Here is a 24,146-nt window from a genome sequence, read left to right as displayed (position 1 = left end):
TGATACAAAATTGAGATTTTAAAATGGACACAGTGTGGGGGGAATTGAGGAAGTCAACAATGTTAAGTTAAAAAATGTAAGAATTATTATGTTTTTCTTTTTCATGTTTTATTTTTTTGTGATTTTATTTTTGTGAATATTGGAAAATGAATAAAAATTATTTGGGGGGAAAAGAGGGAAGAAGGGAAGTCATTGATATCTTAAGGGTGTAAAATGAGTATCTTAAATTGTAAAACAGAAAACTTAATTTAAAAAGTATATACAAAAAGGAAAAAAAGGAAAATCACCTCCTTTCGGTGACTGAATATTGCAGCCAACTCCTAGGGGTCAAGGGGTATTTGTCCCCACCCCCAAAAATATTTTGAGGCCCACCCACTAGTTGACGGTCATTGCCATTCAAATAGTGTGTGTGCACTCCATTATGCGATCGATTATGTGGGGAGGGGCTTACCTGCCCTCCCGCCAATATTTTATTCAAGTTGGCACACCTGAGCAGGAGCTACAGGCTGCCTGCTTAGTAGGTACGATAAAGCAATTAGTTTTCCAGCTGGAGATAAGGAAGGCGATGGGGTGGGGGTGGGGGAATCCTTACGGAGCAAGACAATTTGGCTCCAGAGAGGGAGGGAGGGAGCAGCCCGTCCACATTACCCAGCTGGAAGGATAAATAAGTCCACCCACGCGCCTTGCTCTTCTCTGCCTCCGGCTAACTGCTAGACCAAAGGTATATAGCACCTGTGCGCCTCACCTGAGTGCGCGCACACCAGACTGGCAGCCCTTGCCGCCGGTCGGGTCACCCAACCCAGCTGCAGAGAGCCAGGAGGTGGGATTACAACCCCGGGCAGCCTATCGCCTGGCACGATGCAAAGCCCCGGGGGTGGTGCCCGCTGGCCCGTGGCTTCTTAATCGCACCATCTGCACCGGGGCAGCAACCAGAGACACCGTACAGACTCTGCTGCCCGGGAGGGAGAGGAGAGGAGAGACGCACCAGGCGCAAAGGAGGCGCTCGACATGTCAGAGCAAAGATGGGTCCGGCTGTCCACCGAGGAGCCCACCCGCACCGTCTATGTGCTGGGCACAGAGATCTCCCTCGACGTTTGCGGGTAAGAAAGAAGGCAATTGCCCTTATTCGTTTGCTCAGTGGTGGGGATTCTCTGGCCTCTGGAGCATGCACAGAGGGCCGAAGGGAAGGCGTAAAATCTTGCTGAACGGTGCATGATGATGCGGGAAGTATTTAGCAAATATGTTTGTTGTTTAGTCGTTTAGTCGTGTCCGACTCTTCGTGACCCCATGGACCATAGCACGCCAGGCACTCCTGTCTTGCACTGCCTCCCGCAGTTTGGTCAAACTCATGTTCGTAGCTTCGAGAAAATATTTGCTATATTTAGCAAATATAGCAGGCATCAACCCAAATCATCTCCGAGTCAGCCTGCTATATTTCCCTATCTACAGGGAAGTTTTTAATGTTCGATTAGGTTTCTGTATATCCTGGAAGCCGCCCAGAGTGGCTGGAAGGAGCCCCAATCAGATGCGTGGGGTACAATTAATAACAATAGCAATAAATAAATAATAAATTAATTTTAATATTTATACCTCGCCCATCTGGCTGGGTTTCCCCAGCCACTCTGGGCGGCTTACAACACATAAAAAAATGTAAAACATTACAAATAAAAAAATTGTTATGAAATTATTATCTGGGCTGTGACTTTCAGTGCCAGCTGTGGGAGTGGGTGTCCGGAGCAGGCTCAGTTTGAAGCTGGGGAGAGTACAAAATGCATTGGGGGGGGGCACAGTGTATGTTTAAAGCTCACTATTTCCCCAGTGAATCCTGGGAACCGTAGTTTATGAGGAGTGCTGGGAATTGCAGCTCTGTGAAGGGTAAACACTTTGCACAATTTCAGAGGCAAGATTGTTTTACAGGAGTGAGCTCTCGTGGTATGTTCTTCAAGAGTGAGTTTTGAGTTTTTGTGTTTGGTCAGGTTATAAAAAGGTTATATATTTTGTTTAAATATATCACAACACATTTGTTTAAATATATCACAACACATTTTCTTTCTGCCTGCACCCTATCAGGTGTTGTATAGACCTGTAATTGATCCCAGCAGCAGAGAATTGAAAATGTTGATGCGGGATTTGGGGATAGTGAGGAGTGTAATTGATTCTTATTTGTTTTGCAAAAAACATACTTTAGACTACGGACAATCTTTATTGATAATTACTTTCCGATTGGTCAGGATTCCACCTGATTTGCTTCTGTTGGGCTTAGATGCCTTCCCATCAATGATTTGTCCAACACACACATTTCAGGGCATTTCTGCCTCACTTTCCTATCTGCAAAAAGTCTTTTTTAAAAAAGTGGATTTGTTACATGGTTTATTTTATAAAATTTATACACTGCTTTGAATGTGGAAAAAAACCTCAAAGTGGTTTACAATAAAGATAAAGCAACAAAATTATCACCAAGAAAAATAAACAACCATAACTTAAGACTTTTGAAAAGTCAAAATAACAAACTAAAAACAGATCAAAACTCACAACATTTCTAAGCATCTGCGGAGGCTTGTCCAAAGGAAAATGTTTTAGCGGGTGCCCCAAAGGGGGGATGGTGAAGTCGCCTGCCTGATATCAATTGGCAGGGAGTTCCAAAGTGCAGGTTCTGCCACACCAAAAGATTGAGTTCTTACAAGTGTGGAAAGGGTGTTATGTTGCACCTATAACGCTGCCAGTTCTGCCGACTGAAAGGGAGCAGAGTGCTTCAGTCTACAAATTTCTGTGCTTGAGAATCCCCCCACACAAAAAAATTACTTACAAATACTAAATACCTGAGTTTACTAAATATCTGAGTGGGAACCTGAGTTTACAAAATGTGGGGTAAATCTGAATGCCCAGTGGTGTGGAGGCAACCATCATTCCCAAAGTCATTTCTTATGAACGTAAGAAGAGACTGGGTCCCATCTAGTCCATCTTCCTGTTCTCACAGTGACTGGGCAGCTGCCCCAATGGGGAGCTCACAGCAGGATCCGAGCACAAGAGCCCTCTCCCCTCCTGGGGGTTTCCAGCAACTGGAGTTCATAAGCATTGCTGCCTCTGACTGTGCAGGCAGAGCAAGCCAGCGTGGCTGGTATTCTTACCCAAAATAGTCACCATGAATGAATGTGTCCGGTCCTCTTTTAAAGCCTTCCAAGTTGGTGACCATCCCTGTGTCCTGTGGGAGGGAGTTCCGTAGTTTAACTTTGCACCGCATGAAAAAAAATCTTCCTTTTATCCATCCTGATTCTTCAAATATTCGGCTTCATCCTGTTTAGTAGCCGTCGATAGGCTCCTCCTCCATGAATTTCCTGTGCCATATTCTCTGTCCCTTGTTTTGCTCACTCTGTGCCCTTTAACAAACAAAGCCAGTGATGGCAATGAACTCACAAACTAATCTGAAAGTTTAATTGGCAATGGGTGATGCCTGCAATGAGCCATTTGTTTTGCTCTGTTGAGCTAAAGCCACCCAGCTAGCTCGTTCCCAGATTGCTCCCCGGCGTGCTTCCGGAGGGAGTCATAGAATCATAGAATTGTGGAGTTGGAAGATCCTAAGGGTCATTTAATCCAATCCCATGCAAGGCTGAAGTCTCAACTAAAGTGTCCATGACAGATGGCCACTTGATCTCTGCTTGAATACCTCCACTGAAGGAGAGTATACCACCTTCTGAGGGAGACTTGGAAGGTACCCCCAAGGCTCTTTATTATTATTATTACTTATTTGGTTTTTCAGATTAAAATTGTACAGTCACATATCGAACATACAACATGCAAACAAGATTCCAAGGAATCTCTTGAACTTCCCTCTTCCCCTTTGCGGGTCCTATTGTTAATCATTTCCTCCTGCATCTTCTATGATAATCCAAAATCTTTTACCTCTCCATTGTGTCCAAAAGTCACATTAAACTACAAATGATACTCCAATTCTACTAACAATTTTAACTGTTTCCAATGATTTTTAGGGTAAGTTTTCCCCATTCCTTATTAAAATTTTGGTCTTCCTGATTTCTGACTCTTCTGGTCATTTTAGCCATTTCGACATAATCCATCCACTTCATCTGCCATTCTTCTCTGGTAGGGACTTTATCTTCTTTCCATCTCTGGACCAATAACATCCCCGCAGCTGTAGTCACACACATAGTCTTTTCTGCTCCTTTGGGATTTTGGCACCGATAATTCCTAAAAGGAAGGCTTTGAGTATTTTTTAGGGAAAAAATCCCAACTCATTATATATCATTTCCCAAAATTCTTTTACTGCCTTACATTTCCACCACACCCCCAAGGGTCATCTAGTCCAACCCCCTGCAATGCAGGAATCTCAGCTAAAGCATTCATGACAGGTGGGCCATCCAACCTCTGCTTAAAAACCTCCAAGGAAGGTGAGTCCACCACCTCCTAAGGGAGTCCGTTCCACTGTCGAACAGCTCTCACTGTCAGAAAGTTCTTCCTAATGTTTAGTCGGAACCTCCTTTCTCGTAACTTGAATCCATTAATTAATTTCTATTCCACCTTTCCAATAACCCTCACAACAACCTTGTAAGGCAGGTTAGGCTAAGAGTGAGCGACTGGCCCCCACGGCCACCCAGTGAGCTTCCTGGCTGAGTGGGGAGGTCTCCTAGGTCCTGGCCCGACACTCGATCCACTACACCACATGGCTCTCCAGACCAGGAGAAAACAAGCTTGCTCCATCTTCCATGTGTCAGCACTTCAGGTATTTAAAGATGGCTATCATATCGCCTCTCAGTCTCCTCTTTTCCAGCTGCTTCAACCATTCCTCATAAGGCTTGGTTTCCAGACCCTTGATCCACTTGGTTGCCCTCCTATGCAAACGTTCAAGCTTGTCAATATCCTTCTTAAATTTTGGGGCACAGAGCTGGACACAGTATTCCAGCTGTTGTCTAACCAAGGCAGAATAGTGTGGTAATATTACTTCTCCTGGTGCAGCCTATACAGTAATAGCATTCTCCCCCCTCCCCCTTTAATTTATATCCCACCCATCTGGCTGGGTTTCCCCAGCCACTTTTATATATGCTTAGAGTATATATAAAAACACAACAATTCAGATGGAAATTCCCAGGTGTCAAAAAAAGGTTATTTATGTCTGCCACTATCGATGGATGTAGTAATGGAATACTGAATGGTTTAGTTTATGTAAAATATGCAGGTATTTATGATATCCAAAATGAACGATGGAATGTCAACCTGTGGCACAGAAAGAATCTGATATTGTATAATAAGGAGGACGGGAAGTACCTAAGAGGAAAGGAAACGGGAAGAAATATTTTGGTTATATACTGTTCACATTGGGAATAAGTAACTTTGTGTTTGATTGTATATTCTTTGGTGAATTGAAAAATTGTATTCTATATTTATGTTATGCTTATGTAACCTTTTTAAACAATAAAGTTAATTAAACAAAAACAAAAAACAAAATGAACAATGGAAAGAGGGAGAAGGGACGTCATTGATAAATTACGGATGTAAAAATGAGTATTCAAAATTGTAAATGTAATAAACTTTATACACACACATACACACAACAAACATCAAACAGAATACCATATACAAGCAACAAACAAACCAATAAATCAATAGAAACCAATAATAACAATAAACAGTTTACAGTTACATGTATACCCAAATAGGTGCACAACAATTCGATGTTCTGAAAACTCTTCCTCAATTTAACACCCACCCACCCACCCAGTGGTCAAAACAGGGTGATGTGGCCCTCTGGCTGAAAACTTTCAGCCACCCTTACCTTTCCTGTCAAAGTGCATGTGAGAATGAGTTATAATGCTTTGTGGAAAGCCGGAGGCACACCCTCTGCTGCATCTGAACTTCGGTTGCCCTTGGGCACCTCTGTAAGATATCTAGCCTCATCTGGAGGAATCTGACTTCCCAACCAGCCCAACAGCAACACAAGCTGAGCAATCCCCACGGATCTCGCCACCCACGGCACATGAAGACAAAAACAAATGCTGACTCAACAGCCACTGCCTGCCACAAGGCCAGAACTTTGGCTGCGCTGGGCCTGACTGGTTGAATCTTCCTCCCGGAAGTCAGGCACACAAAGGGCAGCTCACAAGCAGCCTCTCTGACCCACACAAGTGGGGCGCTCAGGCACACCCCCACCCTCTGCCTTGTTTTGATGATGGCAATTTCAAAATAATAATTTTATTATTTATACCCTGCCCACCTGGCTGGGTTTCTCCAGCCACTCTGGGTGGCTTCCAACAAATTATTAAAAATACAATTTAAAAAAACTTCCCTAAACAGGGCTGCCTTCAGATGTCTTCTAAAAGTCAGATAGTTGTTTATATTTCCTTGACATCTGATGGGAGGGCGTTCCAAAGGGCGGGCACCACTACCGAGAAAGCCCTCTGCCTGGTTACCTGTCAATGCATCTACTACTTGATTGTGTACAATAATCCCAACCATCTATCAAAGTGGCATAATAAAAAAGCAATAAAATGATTCATATGAAAAATTGCCAATAAGCTTTCAAAAAGTTAAAATAGCAATGGATTAAAAGAACAGATTAAAACTCACATTGGCTTTCTAAGCATCTGGGCAGGATTCTCTCTAAACAAGGTGCCCCCCAAAAAAGTACTTAGTGAAAGCATCCGATTGGTATCAATAGGCAGGGAGTTCCGAAGAGCAGGTGCTGCCACACGAAACAATGGAGTTCTTACAAATGCATGCATGCATGATATCATGGCAGCTTTACAATGCCAGTTCCACCCACGGAAGTGGCTCACTGGGCATATATGGAGTAAGGTAACCTCATAACTACTGCAAACCAGACTGACTCCCATCAGTCCTGGCAGCCAGCATGGCCAATGATCATGGATTACTAGGGGAGTTATAGTTCAGCAACATCCAGGGGGCTGCCGGTTCCCCATCCCTGCTTTAGAGGAAGGCAGAGTTAGTTGTAATGGAAGGTAGCTGTGAGGGGCAGTAAAGGCAACTGATGGCCCAGTTCAGGAAGCCTTTGGCCCTCCAGATGTTGTTGGACTCCAATTCCCATCAGTCAGAGATGCTTCACCAGAGGTGCTGGTGGGAGTTGGAGTCCAGCAATCGCAGGAAGGCTGCAGGTTCTCTCCATGACTAGGACGGTGATAAGTAAGGGGCAGTAAATGCAAGTGATGGTTTAGTTGAGGGCTGGGAAAGCTGTAGCCCTCCAGATGTTGCTACCTTTGAAGATTACCCAGAAACTACAACTAATCCAGAATGCGGCAGCTAGACTGGTGACTGGGAGCAGCCGCCGAGACCACATAACACCACTTCTGAAAGACCTACATTGGCTCCCAGTACGTTTCCAAGAACAATTCAAAGTGTTTGTGCTGACCTTGAAAGCCTTAAATGGCCTCGGCCCAGTATACCTGCAAAAAGCGTCTCCACCCCCAGCGTTCAGCCCGGACACCCCGGGGGCCTCCCTGCGAGAAGTGAAGTTACAGGGAACCAGACAGAGGGCCTTCTCGGTAGTGGTGCCCGCCCTATGGAACGCCGTCCCATTAGACGTCAAGGAAATAAACAACTGCCTGACTTTTAGAAGACATCTGTTTAGGGAAGTTTTTAATGTTTGTTTTATCATGTTTTTAGTATTCTGTTGGGAGCCACCCAGAGTGGCTGGGGAAACCTAGCCAGATGGGCAGGATATAAATAAATTACTATTGTTATTAAGCTCCCAATTGCACAACCTCTTGAGGGCTATAGGTTTCCCAGTCCCGTCCTAAACTGAAGAAACCGTTCCTGTAAATATTTGGCGTTGTCCCAGCCAGAGAATCATAGAATCGTAGAGTTGGAAGAGACCACAAGGGCCATCCAGTCCAACCCCCTGCTGAGCAGGAAACACCATCAAAGCATTCTTGACATATGCCTGTCAAGCCTCTGCTTAAAGACCTCCAAAGAAGACTCCACCACACTCCTTGGTAGCAAATTCCACTGTCGAACAGCTCTTACTGTCAGGAAGTTCTTCCTACTGTTTAGGTGGAATCTTCTTTCTTGTAGTTTGAATCCATTGCTCCGTGTCCGCTTCTCTGGAGCAGTAGAAAACAACCTTTCTCCCTCCTCTATATTACATCCTTTTATATATTTGAACATGGCTATCATATCACCCCTTAACCTTCTCTTCTCCAGGCTAAACATACCCAGCTCCCTAAGCCGTTCCTCATAAGGCATCGTTTCCAGGCCTTTGACCATTTTGGTGCCCTCTTCTGGACATGTTCCAGCTTGTCAGTATCCTTCTTGAACTGTGGTGCCCAGAACTGGACACAGTACTCCAGGATGGAGTACTTAGGATGGAGCAGGAATCCAGGCTGGGGAGAACGCAAGAACAGAATCAGGCCAATGGGGGCTCACCTAGTCCAGCCTTCTGTTCTCCCGGTGGCCAAACAGGCAAGGAAACCAGACGAGGACAGGAGCTGAGAGCAACTCTCTCCTCCTGCGGTTTCCAGCAATTGGCATTCAGAAGCGCTGATGCCTCTGACTGCAGGCCCAGCAAAGAGCGAAGGAGCCACTGGGCATAAGCAGGGCATCCAGCTGGAGCTGAGCTAATCAGTCTGGGCGTGAGCTGGTTGCAGGATAATGAGCAGCAGAGATTGGATGTGCCCAGCGATCAGAGCCCGGCATGGGGGATGTGTTGAGACTTGCCAGCTGGGCCTCCTAAGAGGATCTGAACAGGCAGGCATCAGCAGGCAGTGACCGGCAGCCACGCTTATCAGGGGGATAGGGTTCTGATCCAAGTTACAGGAGCCTCCCAGGAAAAGGCAGGGTTGTGGGGAGCAGCAGCCTTCAAAGAAATGAAGGTCAAGCAGGGAGAATTGGGGCTCCAGGTCCAATACGAGACCCAGAGGCTCGATCAGACACCAGTCCAGGGTCAGTATTGCAAGGGGTGGGCTTGGGAGCGAAAGAGCTGGCCTGTTTTCAGACGTTAGGAAGCTCAGAAGGGAGGCCTTGCATGCTCTGTGGTTCCTGCATTTTGTGTGTGTGTGTTTGTTGGGGGGGTTGGGCTAGATGACTCTTGGGGTTCCCTACCAATTCTATGATTCTGGCCTCCTAACCCACCCCAGCTGCTAGGAGCAAAGGAACCTCAAGGACTGCTTGCTCACAAGAGATCCTTTGCTCACAAGCCGCACAGTGACTCTGCAGCTGTCAGAGCATGATCTGGCCCAGATCAGATTCGCGTACTTGCAAGATCGCCTTACCCCCATCCAAGCCCATTTGTCTGTTTTGATTTGCAAAACTAGCAGCATTGCAGGTGCTACTTATTGCCCGTTCTGAATTCGTAAATAATTGATATATTATTTACACTTTGGAACTCCCTGCCTCTTGATGTAAGGCAGAGATGCTCTCGTTGTACTCTTGGAGGGTCAGGAAAAGGTGGACTTGGACCCCGAACAGAGGGGCTGTCTGGACGTACTTAAGGCCCTTCCGCTAGATGTGTTGACGTTTGACGCCTGACCCTTCCGTGTCTGGCAACCAAACCCTACACACACACACACACACACACACACACACACACACACACACACACACACAACACCTTGCCAGCCCACCGTGCTTCTACAAGCCACAAGGCTTTTGTTCTAACCTTGCTTTTGTCATGGCGCTGGTTGGTTGCTTGGGGAGGGGAGAGCAAAAAAGAGAGGTTAATTTCTTCCTGTTTGGCAACTTCTGGCCTGCTGGCTCAGTGCCCGATGATGACAACGTCTCAGAGGGTTTGGCCTTTGTGGGAATGGATCCAAGAGGAAGCTGGCACAAACACCCACTCAGCCCTTGGGAAGGGCCCGAGCCCTGAAACCACAAAATCTGGTGCCAGATTCTTGCCTAATCTAAGGAGTGTTATAAGAATCCTGAGGTCTCAAAAATAAATGTTTGTAAGCACAGGTAAACACACAAGTACCTATAAAAACCACATGTCCGAATTAGTACAGGTGAGCAATCTTGACTCTCCTAAAGACTAAACCAGGCATCCCCAACCTGCGGCCCTCCAGATATTTTGGCCTACAACTCCCATGATCCCTAGCTAACAGGACCAGTGGTCAGGGATGATGGGAATTGTAGTCCAAAACATCTGGAGCGCCAAAGGTTGGGGATGCCTGCTCCTAAACCATTGTTTCCCAAACTTGGGTCTCCAGCTGTTTTGGACAACAATTCCCATCATGCCTAGCTAGCAAGACCAGTGGTCGAGGATGATGGGAATTGTAGTCCAATATCTGCCCTTTGGGAAACACTGCTCTAAACATTTTCTCTGCAGAAGGAAATATCTTGGAGAAACCTTTCCCAATGGTTTTTTTCACTTACAAATCCTGTCTTAAGGGCATATTTTGTGTATGAACCGGGTTGGCCTATGACCTGGATTCAAGAACTCGGGTATTTGCCGTCTCAAAAGAATGGCCAGACTGCCCAGGTAATGCAATCAGTAAAACCTTATCAGGTATCCTGGCAGACAGGCGAGAAGCCACTCTCTCAAATTTGTTTCTGTGATGGTTTGTATGATGCTTTTTAGGCGGTCTTTCGTTAAGGGACTGGGCAATTTCAAGTCTTTAAAGGTTCTTGCACACCTTTGTTCTTGGTCGGTCTCTCACCTCCTTGCAAGGAGGTGGGAAACTCTGTTGCAAAAAAAAAAATGCCTTGCTTGCATTGCTTCCTGCCTCCATCCTTTTATCTCTGACCGATAATGGACTTGGGGGACACTGAATCCCTTAGGATAGTAGAGTTGGAAGACACCCTGAGAGGCATCTAGTCCAACCCTCTGCAATGCAGGAATCTCCGCTAAAGCATCCATGGCAGATGGCCACCCAACCTCTACTTTAAAACCTTCAAGGAAGGAGAGCCCACCACCTCCCAAGGGAGACTGTTCCACTGTCGAACAGCTCTTACTGTCAGAAAGTTTTTCCTTATGTTTATTTGGAATCTCCTTTCTTGTAATGTGAAGCCCTTTTTTTTTAGTCCTACCTTCTAGAGCAAGAGGAAACAAGCTGGCTCCATTTTCCATGTGACAGCCTTTAATATATTTGAAAATAGCTCTCATATCTCCTCTCAATCTCCTCTTTTTCCAGGCTAAACATACCCAGCTCCTTCAAGCGCGCCTCGTAAGGTTTGGTTTCCAGACCCTTGGTCATCTTGGTTGCCATACCTGCCAACATTTCCGGAGGGCAATTCAGGACACCTTCCCTCTCCCCACCTCCCTTTGCAATATTCCTGCTCCTCTGCAGCATCTAGTGGAGCATTGGGAGATGGGATGGATGTCAGTGCAGCCAGGGGTTGGCCTGGAGTGGCTTCTGGGGAAATTGGAGCATCCCGGTTTGAGTTCAGAAGCTGGGGCAGCTTCTGTAAATTCCGGGTGTCCCAGTTAAATCGGGACACTTGAGGGGTCTGAGTTGCCCTCCTCTGAACACATCCCAGCTTGTCAACACCCTTCTTAAATTGTGGCACCCAGAATAGGACACAGTATTCCAGATGTGGTCTGACCAAGGCAGAATAGAGTGGTACTATTACTTCCCTTGATCTGGACATTAGACTTCTGTTGATACAGACTAGAATAGCATTAGCTTTTTTTGATGGGGAGTTGGGCTGTAAAAGCAAACCCCATTTTTTTTCTATAACAGGACAACCGTCTCTTATGGATCTTGCATCCCTTTTTAAAAGTACAGCACTCTAGACGGCAGGAAGTCTGTCAGATGTCTATCTAATGAAAGCTGGGAGTTCAAAAAGGGATGTCTTTAAAAGCCTTTAAAAATGTCTTTTTAAAAAAGTAAGAAAAAGTGATGACTTACATTGTTAACTGCTCTTTGGTCTCTTGATGGGCAGTATATAAATTTAATGAAACTAAATAATATGTCTGGGGAGGCTGGGTTAAGGAAAACTTTTAGAGAGCGTCGGAAACAGGACAACCAATGTGTCTGCCTGGTTTCAGTGGGCAGGGAGTTCCAGAAATTAGCTACTGCTGCACTAAAAGACTGATTTCTCGCAAGTGAATCCACTTCATTCACAACTTACATCTTTGTGAATAAAAGTCATTTGGATATTTTTTAAAGGGACACTTTTTCACTTTGAGGTACCGTAGGAGTATATAGATCAGGGGTCAGCAAACTTTTTCAGCAGGGGGCCGGTTCACTGTCCCTCAGACCTTGTGGGGGGCCGGACTATATTTTGAAAAAAATATATGAACAAATTCCTATGCCCCACAAATAACCCAGAGATGCATTTTAAATAAAAGGACACATTCTACTCATGTAGAAACACCAGGTAGGTCCCACAAATAACCCAGAGATGCATTTTAAATAAAAGGACACATTCTACTCATGTAAAAACATGCTGATTCCCGGACCGTCCGCGGGCCGGATTTAAAAGGCGATTGGGCTGCATCCAGCCCCCGGGCCTTAGTTTGGGGACCCCTTGTATAGATACCACCTCAAAGCTGCCTTCTAAGATGGCCTGTGGCAATGACTGCTTTTAATATTAAAAAGAAATCCCCTCATTACCAGGAATCTCATTGGCTGACCTCAAGCCCATCACTACGTTTTGGCCTGGTCTACCTCCTAGGGTTGTTGTGGGGATAAAATGGAGGGAAGGCTGGAGAGCTCTTTTAGGAGCAAAATGTAAATGGTAAATGGAATGGGTGCTGTGAATTATCCTCTCTCTCTTTCTCTCTCTCAGGGCGGCCCCAAGTGGCGCCACAGCCTTTGATGTCTGGGGAACATCTGGGGTGAACCTCTATATTATCCACAATGGGGAGGTTTTGAAGATCCCCTCTTGTGTGCCCAAATGGCCCCTTGATTGTAAAGTCGAGGTGGTGGTCACGATGGACCAGCCAAGCTCTGAAGTCAACGAGGACAAGGTGAGAAACTCCGATGGCTTTGATGGAGCAGAGGGGGAAAGGAAAGAGCTAGACCTGATCCGGAAAAAGGTGTGCCGGCATTACTATAGCTATCATTGGAGCAGCTTCCCTGTAAGAAAAGGTTGCCACGTTCAGGACTTTTTAACTTTGAGAGAAGGCGAGGAAGAGGTGATAAAGTGCAACTCGAATCACATCTGTTGTTGTCCTTCAGTATACCTGAAGGAGCATCTCCACCTCCATCGTTCAGCTCGGACACTGAGGTCTAGCTCTGAGGTCCTTCTGGCGGTTCCCTCCCTGCGAGAAGTGAAGTTACAGGGAACCAGGCAGAGGGCCTTCTTGGTAGTGGCGCCTGCCCTGTGGAACGCCCTCCCACCAGATGTCAAGGAAATAAACAACTATTTGACTTTTAGAAAACATCTGAAGGCAGCTCTGTATAGGGACATTTTTAATGTTTGGTGTTTTATCATCTTTTTAATATTCTGTTGGGAGCTTACCAGAGTGGCTGGGGAAACCCAGCCAGATGGGTAGGGTACTAAATACTAATAATCCATTTGCTGAAACTGGCCATATTTTGGCAGGTCAGGATTTCATACTACAAGGACAATGGGAAGACACCAATGGCGAAAGCTCTGCTCCACCTCACCTGCGTGGGTAAGACAGGAACTGTATACTGTAGAAAATAGAATTTCTCTCTCTCTCTCTCTCCTCTCTCCTCTCTCTCTCTCTCTCTCTCTCACACACACACACACACACAGAGAGAGAGAGAGAGCTGGGTGCATAGGGAAAAACAACACAAGCATATTGTCTATTTTTCCCTGGCTTTTGTTGATGGTCAGGGCTGATATGGGTGAACTAGACAATGAGTTCCGGGCTCATGCAGTTAATTCAAGCACCTTTCACGGCATAGCTACTCACAGTAAAATGTTAATACCACGAAGACCTACTTCCAGAGGACTAGCACTTTAAAGACAAACAACTTCATTATGGCAGAAAACTTTCATGGACGACAGTTAGCTTCATCAGCTGCATGAAGTTAAACTATGGAACCTACTCCCACACAAGGCAGTGATGAATACCAGCCTAGATGACTTTAAAAGATTTGACAAATTCATGGAGGAGAGGGCCATTGATGGCTATGTTCCAGTGTTTGGTAACACAGACATCCTGGCATCGGCAAGCCATCTTGTCAGGCTGTTTGGGGATCCCACATGCCAATTTTCTTCTGTTTCCTCTCCTTGTCTCTCCCCCCCTGCTGCAGAAATCTCCCTGGATGCCGACACGAGCCGTTCAGGAACCGTGCAGAGGAGAGCCAAGAATAAGGTCAGGAAGGAGAGATAGGGGAGTCCGGGCATGTTGCGTGTGTTTGTTTATATCCAAAAAGCGAAAGCTGCTTTTCCACCTGACGGGCCCTTCAAGGCAACAAACCCAAGAGCATTTCAGCAAGGAGGGGGTGGAGCCTGTGGAGAGGGGGCGTGGCCTAGTGCTGGAGAGAAATCCCATGGTGGGGTGCATTTTGACGCTGGGCCTTAGGTCCCCCCACAACCTTACCTTAAAACCAACCTGTTCCTTCTGTAGTTGTGAGATACAAGTATTGGGTCCCACATACAGTATTTGTAGTGGGGCTAAGCCTTGTGGCTGATGTTTTCTGCCCCTGCAGAAAAATTGGACGTGGGGACCCGAAGGCAAAGGAGCCATCCTCTTGGTCAATTGCGACAGGGACGACCCTGAAGAAAAAATGGACAACAATGACCAGAAGCTGCAACCGTTTGTGGGTCGGTAACTGACGGATCCAAGGCTAGCATTGAGTCAGACTCATGGGGTCTTGCTCAGTATTGCTTACCCTGACTGGCAGCAGCTATTCATGGCGGGAGGGGGGGGGAAGGATGCTTCAGCCTACCCGAGGATGCCGGGAATTGAAACTGGGACCTTCTGCAGCAAGGCAGGCACTCCACCACTGAGTTGGGGCCCTTCCCTTTAAAAGCGAGATTCTAGTCCTCATGGTTCTGAAGGAAGGACTTTTTTGAATCGTCTCTTCCCAGCCTACCTACAGATGCTAGGGATTGAACCTGGGAGCTTTTGCACTCATCAATCATGTGTTAGAAACTGGGATATGAAAGTTAGGAGCTGAATGGCACCTTAAACTTTCTAGGTTATGGGCGCAACAACGGAATGTCTAGGCGTGCTTTTTTCCTAACAAGAATACAAAGCTGAAGATGAATGAACTGCAGCTAAAATCTTATGTTCATTTTTCACATGGTCTAGTCCAGGCATCCCCAAACTTCGGCCCTCCAGATGTTTTGGACTACAATTCCCATCATCCCTGACCACTGGTCCTGTTGGCTAGAGATCATGGGAGTTGTAGGCCAAAACATCTGGAGGGCCGCAGTTTGGGGATGCCTGGTCTAGTCCTTCCCCTGCCTACCCCCCTAATATTCTTAAGAGGGTCTTTTCTCCAGTCTTCAGAGAGTAGGTGGAAGCGAGGAGGCGGAAAAAAGTCCTCCTTTCCTTCCACTCTGCAGTTTCAATCTGAAATCTTACTGCCCCCAGAGCTAAGAAACTGTTTGCGCTAATGAAATTCCCTGTCGCAAAATGCCCCTAGAACAATGGGAGTTTCGAACACTGATCCTTCTCCTAAATTAAAGTAAGAATCTCATTCTCATTGTTCTTAGAATTGTAGAGTTGGAAAGAGTCTCTTCTAAGGTCTCTTTTGCTGGGCTCTTTTGCCCAACATGGAGCTTGAACCCACGACCCTGAAACTGAAAGTCGTCTGCTCTATACTGGCTGAGATACCCCAGCTCTGAATGAAGACGGTTGATTTAAACTCCATTCAGCTCGGAGCTTTGCTACTGAGCTACAGTCAGTTTCCCTCTGCTTTTCTCTCCAGACCGCAGGGATATGTCGCTGATGATCCTGACGACACGTGGGCCTGGGGACATTTTCGAGGATCACCAGCTGGTCCTCCACGTCTCGGCATCGGACGCCGACAAAGTGGGAGTCTTCCACGCTCAGGGTAAGTGCTGTCGGACTCTCAAGCAGCAGTGGTTCATCTCAGGTGCCCAAATGTCTCGGGCTGGCTCCGATTCGCTGATGAGAGTTGGAGTCCAGCAACATCTGGGAAGGTTGCAATTTTCACATCTCCGAACTAGACCATCACTTGCCTTCACTGTCCCTAGCTGCCCCCTTCACAGTTCTGGCTTCTTTTAATGTAGAGATAGGGAACCTGCGACTTCCCCAGATGCTGCTGCTTCAGAGTTGTCATTTTCTTTGACCATTAGCCATGCCAGACCAGATGGCAGCTGGAGTCCAGCAACATCTGGAGAGCCACAGGTGTTCCCCAAGATAAATTCAATGTAACAAAAGCAAATTGTAACATATAAAAAGAAAGAAACAAAGAACAGATGAACAAAAAGTTACAATTTGCTTTTTTTGTATGAAGGTGGAATTTAGTATCAGTTGATTATTCTATTATATGATTTTGTGAATGTGTTTTCTGTTAAGTTATTTGATGTTTTGTTTTTGTTATATGCTTTTCGATTCTTTTTCTTTTCTGTAAATATTTTTGAGAGTTTTGTAACTTTTTAATAACCAAATAAAGTCTATTTTAAAACTTTAAAAAAAGATAAATTTAATGGTGTAAACAAGTTTTGATGGATGTAACAAAGGATTGCTGAATGGTTTGGTTCATGTAAAATATGCAGGGGTGTATGGTATGCAAAATGAACCATGGAAAGAGAAGGGAAATAATTGATTTAAGGTTGTTTAAATGAATATTTTGAAATGCAATTTTTAAAAATTTATATGATGTTCCCCATCCCTAACTCTAAATCCTGATTTTCTTTGCTGATGTGTGAACGCAACCCCTTGGCATGAAACTGGAGATACCATATGTACTTTTTTGTTACACAAGAAATTTTTTAATTAATCATCATCACCATCATCATAGAATCGGAAGGGGCCACAAGTCCCTTCTACTCCAACCCCCTGCAATGCAGGAAAGTTGTGCCCAATGTGGGGCTCGAACCCATGACCCTCAGATTAAGAGTCTCATGCTCTACCGACTGAGCTATCCCAGCCGTGTGGCATTGAGTTCCAGGGGTTTAGTTAATCAAAACCAGTTTATTTGACAGCGATGAAGAGTTTGCTTCCAGAAGCAAGCAAGCAAACAAACAAACGAATAAGGAAGGGACAGGCACATGATTTTGTATGAGAAATGACGGGCTTGATTTACAGGGAAAAGAAAGAAACTCAGTGAGCACAAGTACGTCCTGGGTCATGGGAAATCCTCCTATGTGGTAGAACCTTCCTGCGACGAAGAGGAGCACCATTTCTATGTGGAAGGGCTGGCCTTTCCTAACATTGGTTTCTCTGGACTCGTGACATTCCATGCCACTCTGCTAGAGCCCACTGCCAAGGTATGGGCAGCAAAAAAAGGAAATGTGTCAGAAAGGCAAGGGGTTCCTGGGGTGTTGGATAATTAAGGGCATTAAAAGAGGCCTGCAGCTGGATCAGGCCGGGCCGGGGGTGGTGGCGGCGGCATCCAATCCAGCCTTCTAGCCTCGCAGTGACCAACCAGATCCCCAATGGGAATCCTGCAAGCAGGACCTGAAGGGTGGTGTCCCCACTTGGGATTCCCAGCAGCTGGGATTCGGAAGCATTGCTGCCTCCATCGATACGGGTGGAACATTGCTATTGTGACTAGTATCTGTTGACAGTCTTATCTCCTTCCTGAATTTCTCTGGAGAATAAAACAGCCTATTATTTTGTATTTTCTTCCTCATCATAGCCTCTTTTTAAGAGAAAACCAAGACTTTAGGGTTTGTTTGTTTGTTTTTTAAGCCCAGGGTTACTCATTTTTTTTCACCAAAACACAGCTTGGGGCTCTACATGGGCTGGCAAAATGGGCTTGGCTGCCACAGCAGAATGCAACTTCTGCCTGCTTGTCGAGACCTTATCTCAGCCCATTTGGGCTTGGGCTCGTGTTATATTCCTGCAGCTAAATTCAAGATATGAAGCATGCTGTCCCGGTAAGCGCTCAGGCCTAGCATTTTATCCTCCCAATTGTCCTTCTTGGAATTTAACCCAAGCTGGCAACCCACACCATGTCTCATGGCAGAAAATTCCATGGGGTGTGATGAGGATGGGGATTTATTTATGCCCCACCCATCTGGGTTTCCCCAGGCGCTCTGGGCGGCTCCCAACAGAATATTATATATTAAATAAATAAATAAAGTGATAAAAATTAAAAACTTCCCCTAATGGCTGCCTTCAGATGTCTTTTAAAAATCGGATAGTTTTTTTATTTCCTTGACATTTGATGGGAGGGTGCCACTACTGAGAAAGCCCTCTGCCTTGTTCCCTGTAGTTTTACTTCTCGCAGTGAGGGAACCACCAGAAGGCCCATTATTTTATTTTATTAATAGTGGGATCCCATACAGTGGTGTATTGGGACTGACCTGCTGGAAGAAATGTTCCCCACGCCTGCCAGTGTGGTGTAGTGGTTAAGAGCGGTAGACTCGTAATCTGGGGAACCGGGTTCGCGTCTCCGCTCCTCCACATGCAGCTGCTGGGTGACCTTGGGCTAGTCACACTTCTTTGAAGTCTCTCAGCCCCACTCGCCTCACAGAGTGTTTGTTGTGGGGGAGGAAGGGAAAGGAGAATGTTAGCTGCTTTGAGACTCCTTAGGGTAGTGATAAAGCGGGATATCAAATCTTCTTCTTCTCCTCCTCCTCCTTCTCCTCCTTCTCCTCCTCCTTCTTCTTCTTCTCCTCCTTCTCCTCCTTCTCCTCCTCCTTCTCCTCCTTCTCCTCCTCCTCCTTCTCCTTCTCCTCCTTCTCCTCCTCCTCCTCCTCCTTACAAGATAACAGGCAATAGCTTCTGTTCATTCTCGGAGGAGTTTTGGTCCTCTAGATTTCGCTCAGCTAGACCATCACTTGCCTTTGCTTGCCCCTCCCTGCCTCCATCACAACTCTTCCTATTTATACTGTTGGGATGGGAAATCTGTGACACCCTGTCCCTCTGGATGCTGCTGGACTGGGGCTCTCCTTTCCCCCTGACCATTAGGCACGCTGGTTCCTGGAGCTGAGACTGCCGTGTGGTGTGCCTGAATAGTTCTGGCTGGGAGTCTCTCTTTCCAACCTCTTTCTCAGCTGGCCTCTGCTCTCCTCCACTACAGGAGCTGCCCGAGGCCCCGATTTTCAATGACACTCTTGTCTTCCGTGTCGCTCCGTGGATCATGACCCCCAATACCTTGCAGCCGATAACGGTTTACGTCTGCAGGTGAGAGCTTCTGCAAATAAGTGTGCACAGGACTTGTGGATCAGGTGTGCCACATCAGGGATGGGACACTGGTGGTGGTTTGAGGATTGAGAGCCATGTCAGTGGTCGAAACCAATCAGGATCAGAGGGAAGACTGAAACTCAGGTCTGGAGATCCAAGACTAGGAACGCCAGAGCTCAGGTAGGCTTCGTCGTTCAAGCGAAGCATCACTGGCCTGAGGACATCAGAGAAGCACTGCAACTCTCCCTGTCAGTTTGCACTTCTTAGTGCAGAAAGTATAGATCTGATGTGTAGGAATCTTTCCTATTCTGTTTAATTCAAGAGGAAGCTTCTCTGTGTGAAAGAAACAAGCAGAATGTTTCTGATGTTTGGGTTATACCTTCAGAGAAGCCGAGTACAGCTGGCTTGCGCTGGTTCTCTTATCTCTTCTGTCAAGGTCATGTTGACTGTAAAGTAGGACCAGAAGGAGCCTGGGTTTCACTTTCTCTTTCTATCTCTCTTCCTTCTGGTGTGGTGTTTTGTATATATAGTCGTACCTTGGATCCCCAAACACCTTGCAAGCCAAATGTTTTGGCTCCCAAACGCTGCAAACTTGGAAGTGAGTGTTCCGGTTTGCGAACGTTCTTTGGAACTCGAACGTCCAATGGGACGTCTGATTGGCTGCAGGCTTGGTTTCCAAACGTTTTGGAAGGTGAACGGACTTCCGGAATGGATTCTGTTCAACTTCCGAGGTACGACTGTAGTATGCTTAGTGTTAAGTTTTAGACTTATTATAAGTTATTGCAAGTCTGCTGCAACTGGATTTCTTACGGACAGTGCCAATCCTGAATGTGTTGGATTTGTGACCATTATGCTCACAAATCCAGTAAAGCTCTGCTGAATGAAATACAATTGCCCCTGGTGTATATTATGGGAATCCTGCAATATTGAGTATTGCAATACAGTAATACCTCGGGTTACGAACGCGATCCGTTCCGGATCGCAGTTCGTAACCCGAATAGTTCGCAAACCGAGCGCGATGGGCGCCGCCATTTTGCGCATGCGCAAATCACGCGATCGCGCGCGCGGCGAAAACACTTCCGGGTTTGCGCAGTTCGTAACCCGAACTGTTCGCAAACCGAGGTGGTCGTAACCCGAGGTACGACTGTATTGAGTAGAATTTCAATGACACTCCCAACCTGGGATTTCCAGTAACTGAAATTCACAAGTCTCGGACGGTGGAGTTGGAGCATAGCCATTGTAGCTAATCCTCTTTTGAAGCCATCCTTTCCTTCTCCTGCTTTGCTGTTCATCAGTGATTTCTCTGCCTTTTGACATCCAGTCTAGATGACAACACAGATTTCGTAGTGGAGATCAGCAAGCTGTCCAAGAAAGCCGGCTGCAGATTGATCATCTGTCCAGAAGCAGAAAATCGGGGTGATCTCTGGATCCAGGTAGGTTGGAGTGTCCATTGGGGGGGGATGACAGGCGGGTGGAAGTCTGAGCAAACTATTCAAATTTTTCCCAATGTATTTACCCTTTATCAGCCTGGCAAAAACAGCCAAGGAGGGTGCAAGGCAGAGTTGTGAAGGGTGGGGAGCGTTCCAAGGGTCAGAGGGTCTTGGGGTTGCTCACCACTTTCTTTTGCCCATGCAGATGCCTTATTTCTTTCCTTTCTTTCTTTGGCGGCACCAGGATGAGATGGAGATTGGCTACACGCAAGCACCACACAAATCCTTCCCCGTGGTCTTCGACTCCCCACGAAACGGATTGATGAAGGACTTCCCCTTTAAGGCGGTTCTGGTAGGAACCCCTTCCCACTTTGTCTGATTTTGTCTTCAAATCGGAACCTTTCCATTTGTTTTTTTAAATGCTGCAGTAGTGCAATTTGCGCGAAGGGTTTGAGTGATAAGGCAGCTCTACTGTTGTACCCCCGATATTGGTTTGTTGTTATATTATGCATTTTTGTGGGTTTTTGAAATATAACACTTTGTTGTTTTTCATACAATTTGAACAAGTTCCATTCAGCTTTAATACAATGTTCTCTTAACATTTTGACTTCCCATCCTTACTTCCATGTTTCTGTTCAAACCCTTTACCTACTGCCATAAATGTAAGACTTAATCTATAACATAACATTACATTCCTTTGCATGCACACGAAAGCTCATACCAAAATAAAAACTTAGTTGGTCTTTAAGGTGCTACTGAAGGAATCTTTTTATTTTGCTTCGACTCAGACCAACACGGCTACCTACCTGTAACTATTACATTCCTTTATCATTCTCATTCCTTTGCTTCTATTTCCAGTCCCACCTCCCATTTCATTTGACTAAATATTTTCTCAGATAGCCCCCAAAGGGATCTCCACTCTTCCACAAACACGTCGTCTTTTGGCTCTTATTTTTGCCGACAATTTCGCCATCTCCATATAGTTCGTTTTTATGTTTCTTTACTGTAAACAAACCTGCGATCATTGGTTGAAGGGTGGTAGAGAAAATGAATGAATGTGCTAGAGACCTGGTAGATTATTGTGGCCTGCAGGATATTCTCACCTGTGAGTTCCAAAGATCTCGGAAGCCCACTCTGCTGTGATTTAGAGCAGGACCTTCACTGTGGCTGCTCCTTTTATCTGGATGTCTTCCTCCCCACTGGATCTGCCCTTTCCAGAAACCATTGAAGACATTTTTCTTCCAACAGGCTTTCCCAACTGGATAAATGCATATTTACCATGAGCGTCCACTTATTAGGGGTTTTAGGCTTGTTTCAAATGTATCTGCTGTTTTGTTTTGTTTTGAAACTTTGGTTTGTTTGTTTTTTTGCTGTTTCTGAAGTGCATTGTCTTGAAAATTGCACAGAAGGCGATTAATACTGTAAAATGATTAGGGTAATGATAATACGTGCATGCACCTACCTGCCTACCTAATTTGTATTAGCCATCTTTTCGCTTTGTGCCACCCACTCTGCAGGATCTGTCTATTGGCCATTGAATTTTGCAGCCAGCTGCTGCACACAATTCAGATCGCCCGCACGAGCATCCCTTTGCGTCACTCCACCCTGTAGCTTCAAACGCAATGGAAACGAGGTCATTTTTCAAAGGCCTTGTCGCCGAGATCACTCCTAATTCTGTTGCCCTTTGCTCCCCGCCCCAGGGCCCGGATTTTGGCTATGTGACCCAGAACGTGGAAGGCAAAGGCAAAGGCAACAGCGTCTCCGGTTTGGACTCATTTGGGAACCTCGAAGTCACCCCTCCAGTGACCGTCAGGGGCAAAGAGTACCCCCTGGGGAGGGTCATCATCGGGAGCGCCTTACCCATGTAGGTGGAGGGGGGGGAGCGCTGGCATGGTGAAGCATCTGACAAGGATTCGCATGCACAGGCAAGAGCTCTGTGGATCCCCTCCTTGTCTCCCTTTCAGCTTGCTTCTTCACCCATATCTCGCTCTAGCCCAGGCAACAGTGGGGAGGGAGGAGGAGGAACACAGAAAGTTGCCTTATCCTGAGCCATATCATTGGTCAATCTGGCCTGGGGTTTTATTTTTAAAAGGTTTTATTTATACTTTTCGAATTTATGCATTTCATTAATTTTACACTCGTTTTAGCATTTCAAAGTTTGATTCCCCCCCCCCTTCTGCGGTTCCTTGCATTTATTTTTAAATACCTTCTGTGTATCCAAATTCATTTAATTTGCTCATTTAATTATTTACTCTTATGGAACTGCAGGTTATTACAATAATCCTGCCAATGCTCTTATCTGTAAATATTGACTAAGCCATTTCCTTTCTTTTATAAAAAGTTATCTTGATTTCTTATTCTTCTGGTAAGTTATGCCGTTTCTACATACAGTGGTGCCTCGCTAGACGAATTTAATTTGTTCCATGGGTCTTTTCTTATAACGAAAAATTCGTCTAGCGAATCCCATAGGAATGCATTGAATTATTATTTTTTTGCCCATAGGAACACATTAATTGAATTTCAACGCATTCCTATGGGAAACCGCGATTCACTAGATGAATTTTTCATAAAACGAATTCATCTAGTGAGGCAACCTCCGCTCGAAAAATCCTTTTGTTAAGTGGAAATTTCGTTAAGCAGGGAATTCGTTAAGTGAGGCACCACTGTATTCCATAAGTTTTTGTATCCATTCTTCTTTTGCTGGGACTTCTGCTTCTTTCCATTTTGGGGCGAGTAACATTCTTGCTCCTATAGTCACATACATGAATAAGTTTCTATCCAATTTAGGTAGTTCTGTCCCTATGTAATTCCCAAAAGAAAAGCTTCTGGTCTTTTTCTTCTTTTTTTACAAAGGTTATTTTAAACATCCTTTTCAATTCATTATGTATCATTTCCCAGCAAGCTTCAACCTTACGACAAGACCACCTCAAGTCTGTTGAGAACAGACTTGGTGCGCCCTGATGGACCAGGCACTGGTGGATATGAGCTTGGGCTGGGCAGTATTTTTGCGGGGGCGCAAAGCCCTTGCCTTTGGAATGGATGCCAACCCTAAGTAAACTTTGCCTCTCTTTACTTCCTAGGCCTCACGGGGACAAGATGGTCAAAGTCGTGCGGGACTTCCTCTATGCCCAGGAAGTACAATCGCCCATCGAACTGTATTCTGCCTGGCTGTTGGTAGGGCATGTGGATGAGTTCATGTGTTTCATCCCAGCCTCTGACAGGAAGGTACTGCTGTGGATGCAGAGAGGCACTAACTGGAGAAGGGAAGAAGGTTCAGATCCAGGAGATTGGTGGTGGGGTGATGTGGGGTCAGAGGGAGAAGATGAAGCGGACTGAGGAGGAGGAGGGGTCGGAAGCTGAAGAGGCAACAGGGTTTAGTGAGCGGGAAGAGGCTGTGTCAGAGAGCAGTCCAGATGCAGAGGTGGGAGAGGAGAGGGGCCAGGAGACAGAGTTAAGGCTGGCTGCAGAAGAACCCAGGGAGCCTCCCCCTTGGTCTCCCAGAACATGAAGAGAAATAAAAACAGCAGAGTAATGAGAAACTAAGCGAAGGAATCAGAGATTACTTGGGA

At 45.9% G+C, this 24,146-nt stretch overlaps 1 protein-coding gene across 2 annotated transcripts in view; it reads left to right on the top strand.

Moving 5' to 3' along the window:
* The first annotated feature begins 943 nt into the window (after positions 1–943).
* Positions 944–24,146, top strand: part of LOC118086987 (protein-arginine deiminase type-3-like) — a 28,492-nt gene continuing 5,289 nt past the window's right edge. For both annotated transcript variants that reach the window (XR_009557815.2, XM_035119136.3), the window contains exons 1-12: positions 944–1,100; positions 12,691–12,871; positions 13,450–13,522; positions 14,130–14,191; positions 14,529–14,643; positions 15,756–15,881; positions 17,102–17,283; positions 19,044–19,147; positions 20,469–20,580; positions 20,822–20,929; positions 22,278–22,441; positions 23,658–23,802. Coding sequence is in view for 1 of the 2 variants with exons in the window: in XM_035119136.3 (XP_034975027.3) it covers positions 1,009–1,100; positions 12,691–12,871; positions 13,450–13,522; positions 14,130–14,191; positions 14,529–14,643; positions 15,756–15,881; positions 17,102–17,283; positions 19,044–19,147; positions 20,469–20,580; positions 20,822–20,929; positions 22,278–22,441; positions 23,658–23,802 (1,464 nt within the window). In the remaining variant the exon portion in view is untranslated. The remainder of the gene's footprint in view (positions 1,101–12,690; positions 12,872–13,449; positions 13,523–14,129; positions 14,192–14,528; positions 14,644–15,755; positions 15,882–17,101; positions 17,284–19,043; positions 19,148–20,468; positions 20,581–20,821; positions 20,930–22,277; positions 22,442–23,657; positions 23,803–24,146) is intronic.

The sequence above is a fragment of the Zootoca vivipara genome, chromosome 6, assembly GCF_965207765.1.
Source record: "Zootoca vivipara chromosome 6, rZooViv2.hap1.1, whole genome shotgun sequence".
Classification (NCBI taxonomy): Eukaryota; Metazoa; Chordata; class Lepidosauria; order Squamata; family Lacertidae; genus Zootoca; species Zootoca vivipara.
The sequence above is the reverse complement of the archived record's forward strand: the minus strand, read 5'-3'. Positions and strand labels throughout refer to the sequence as shown.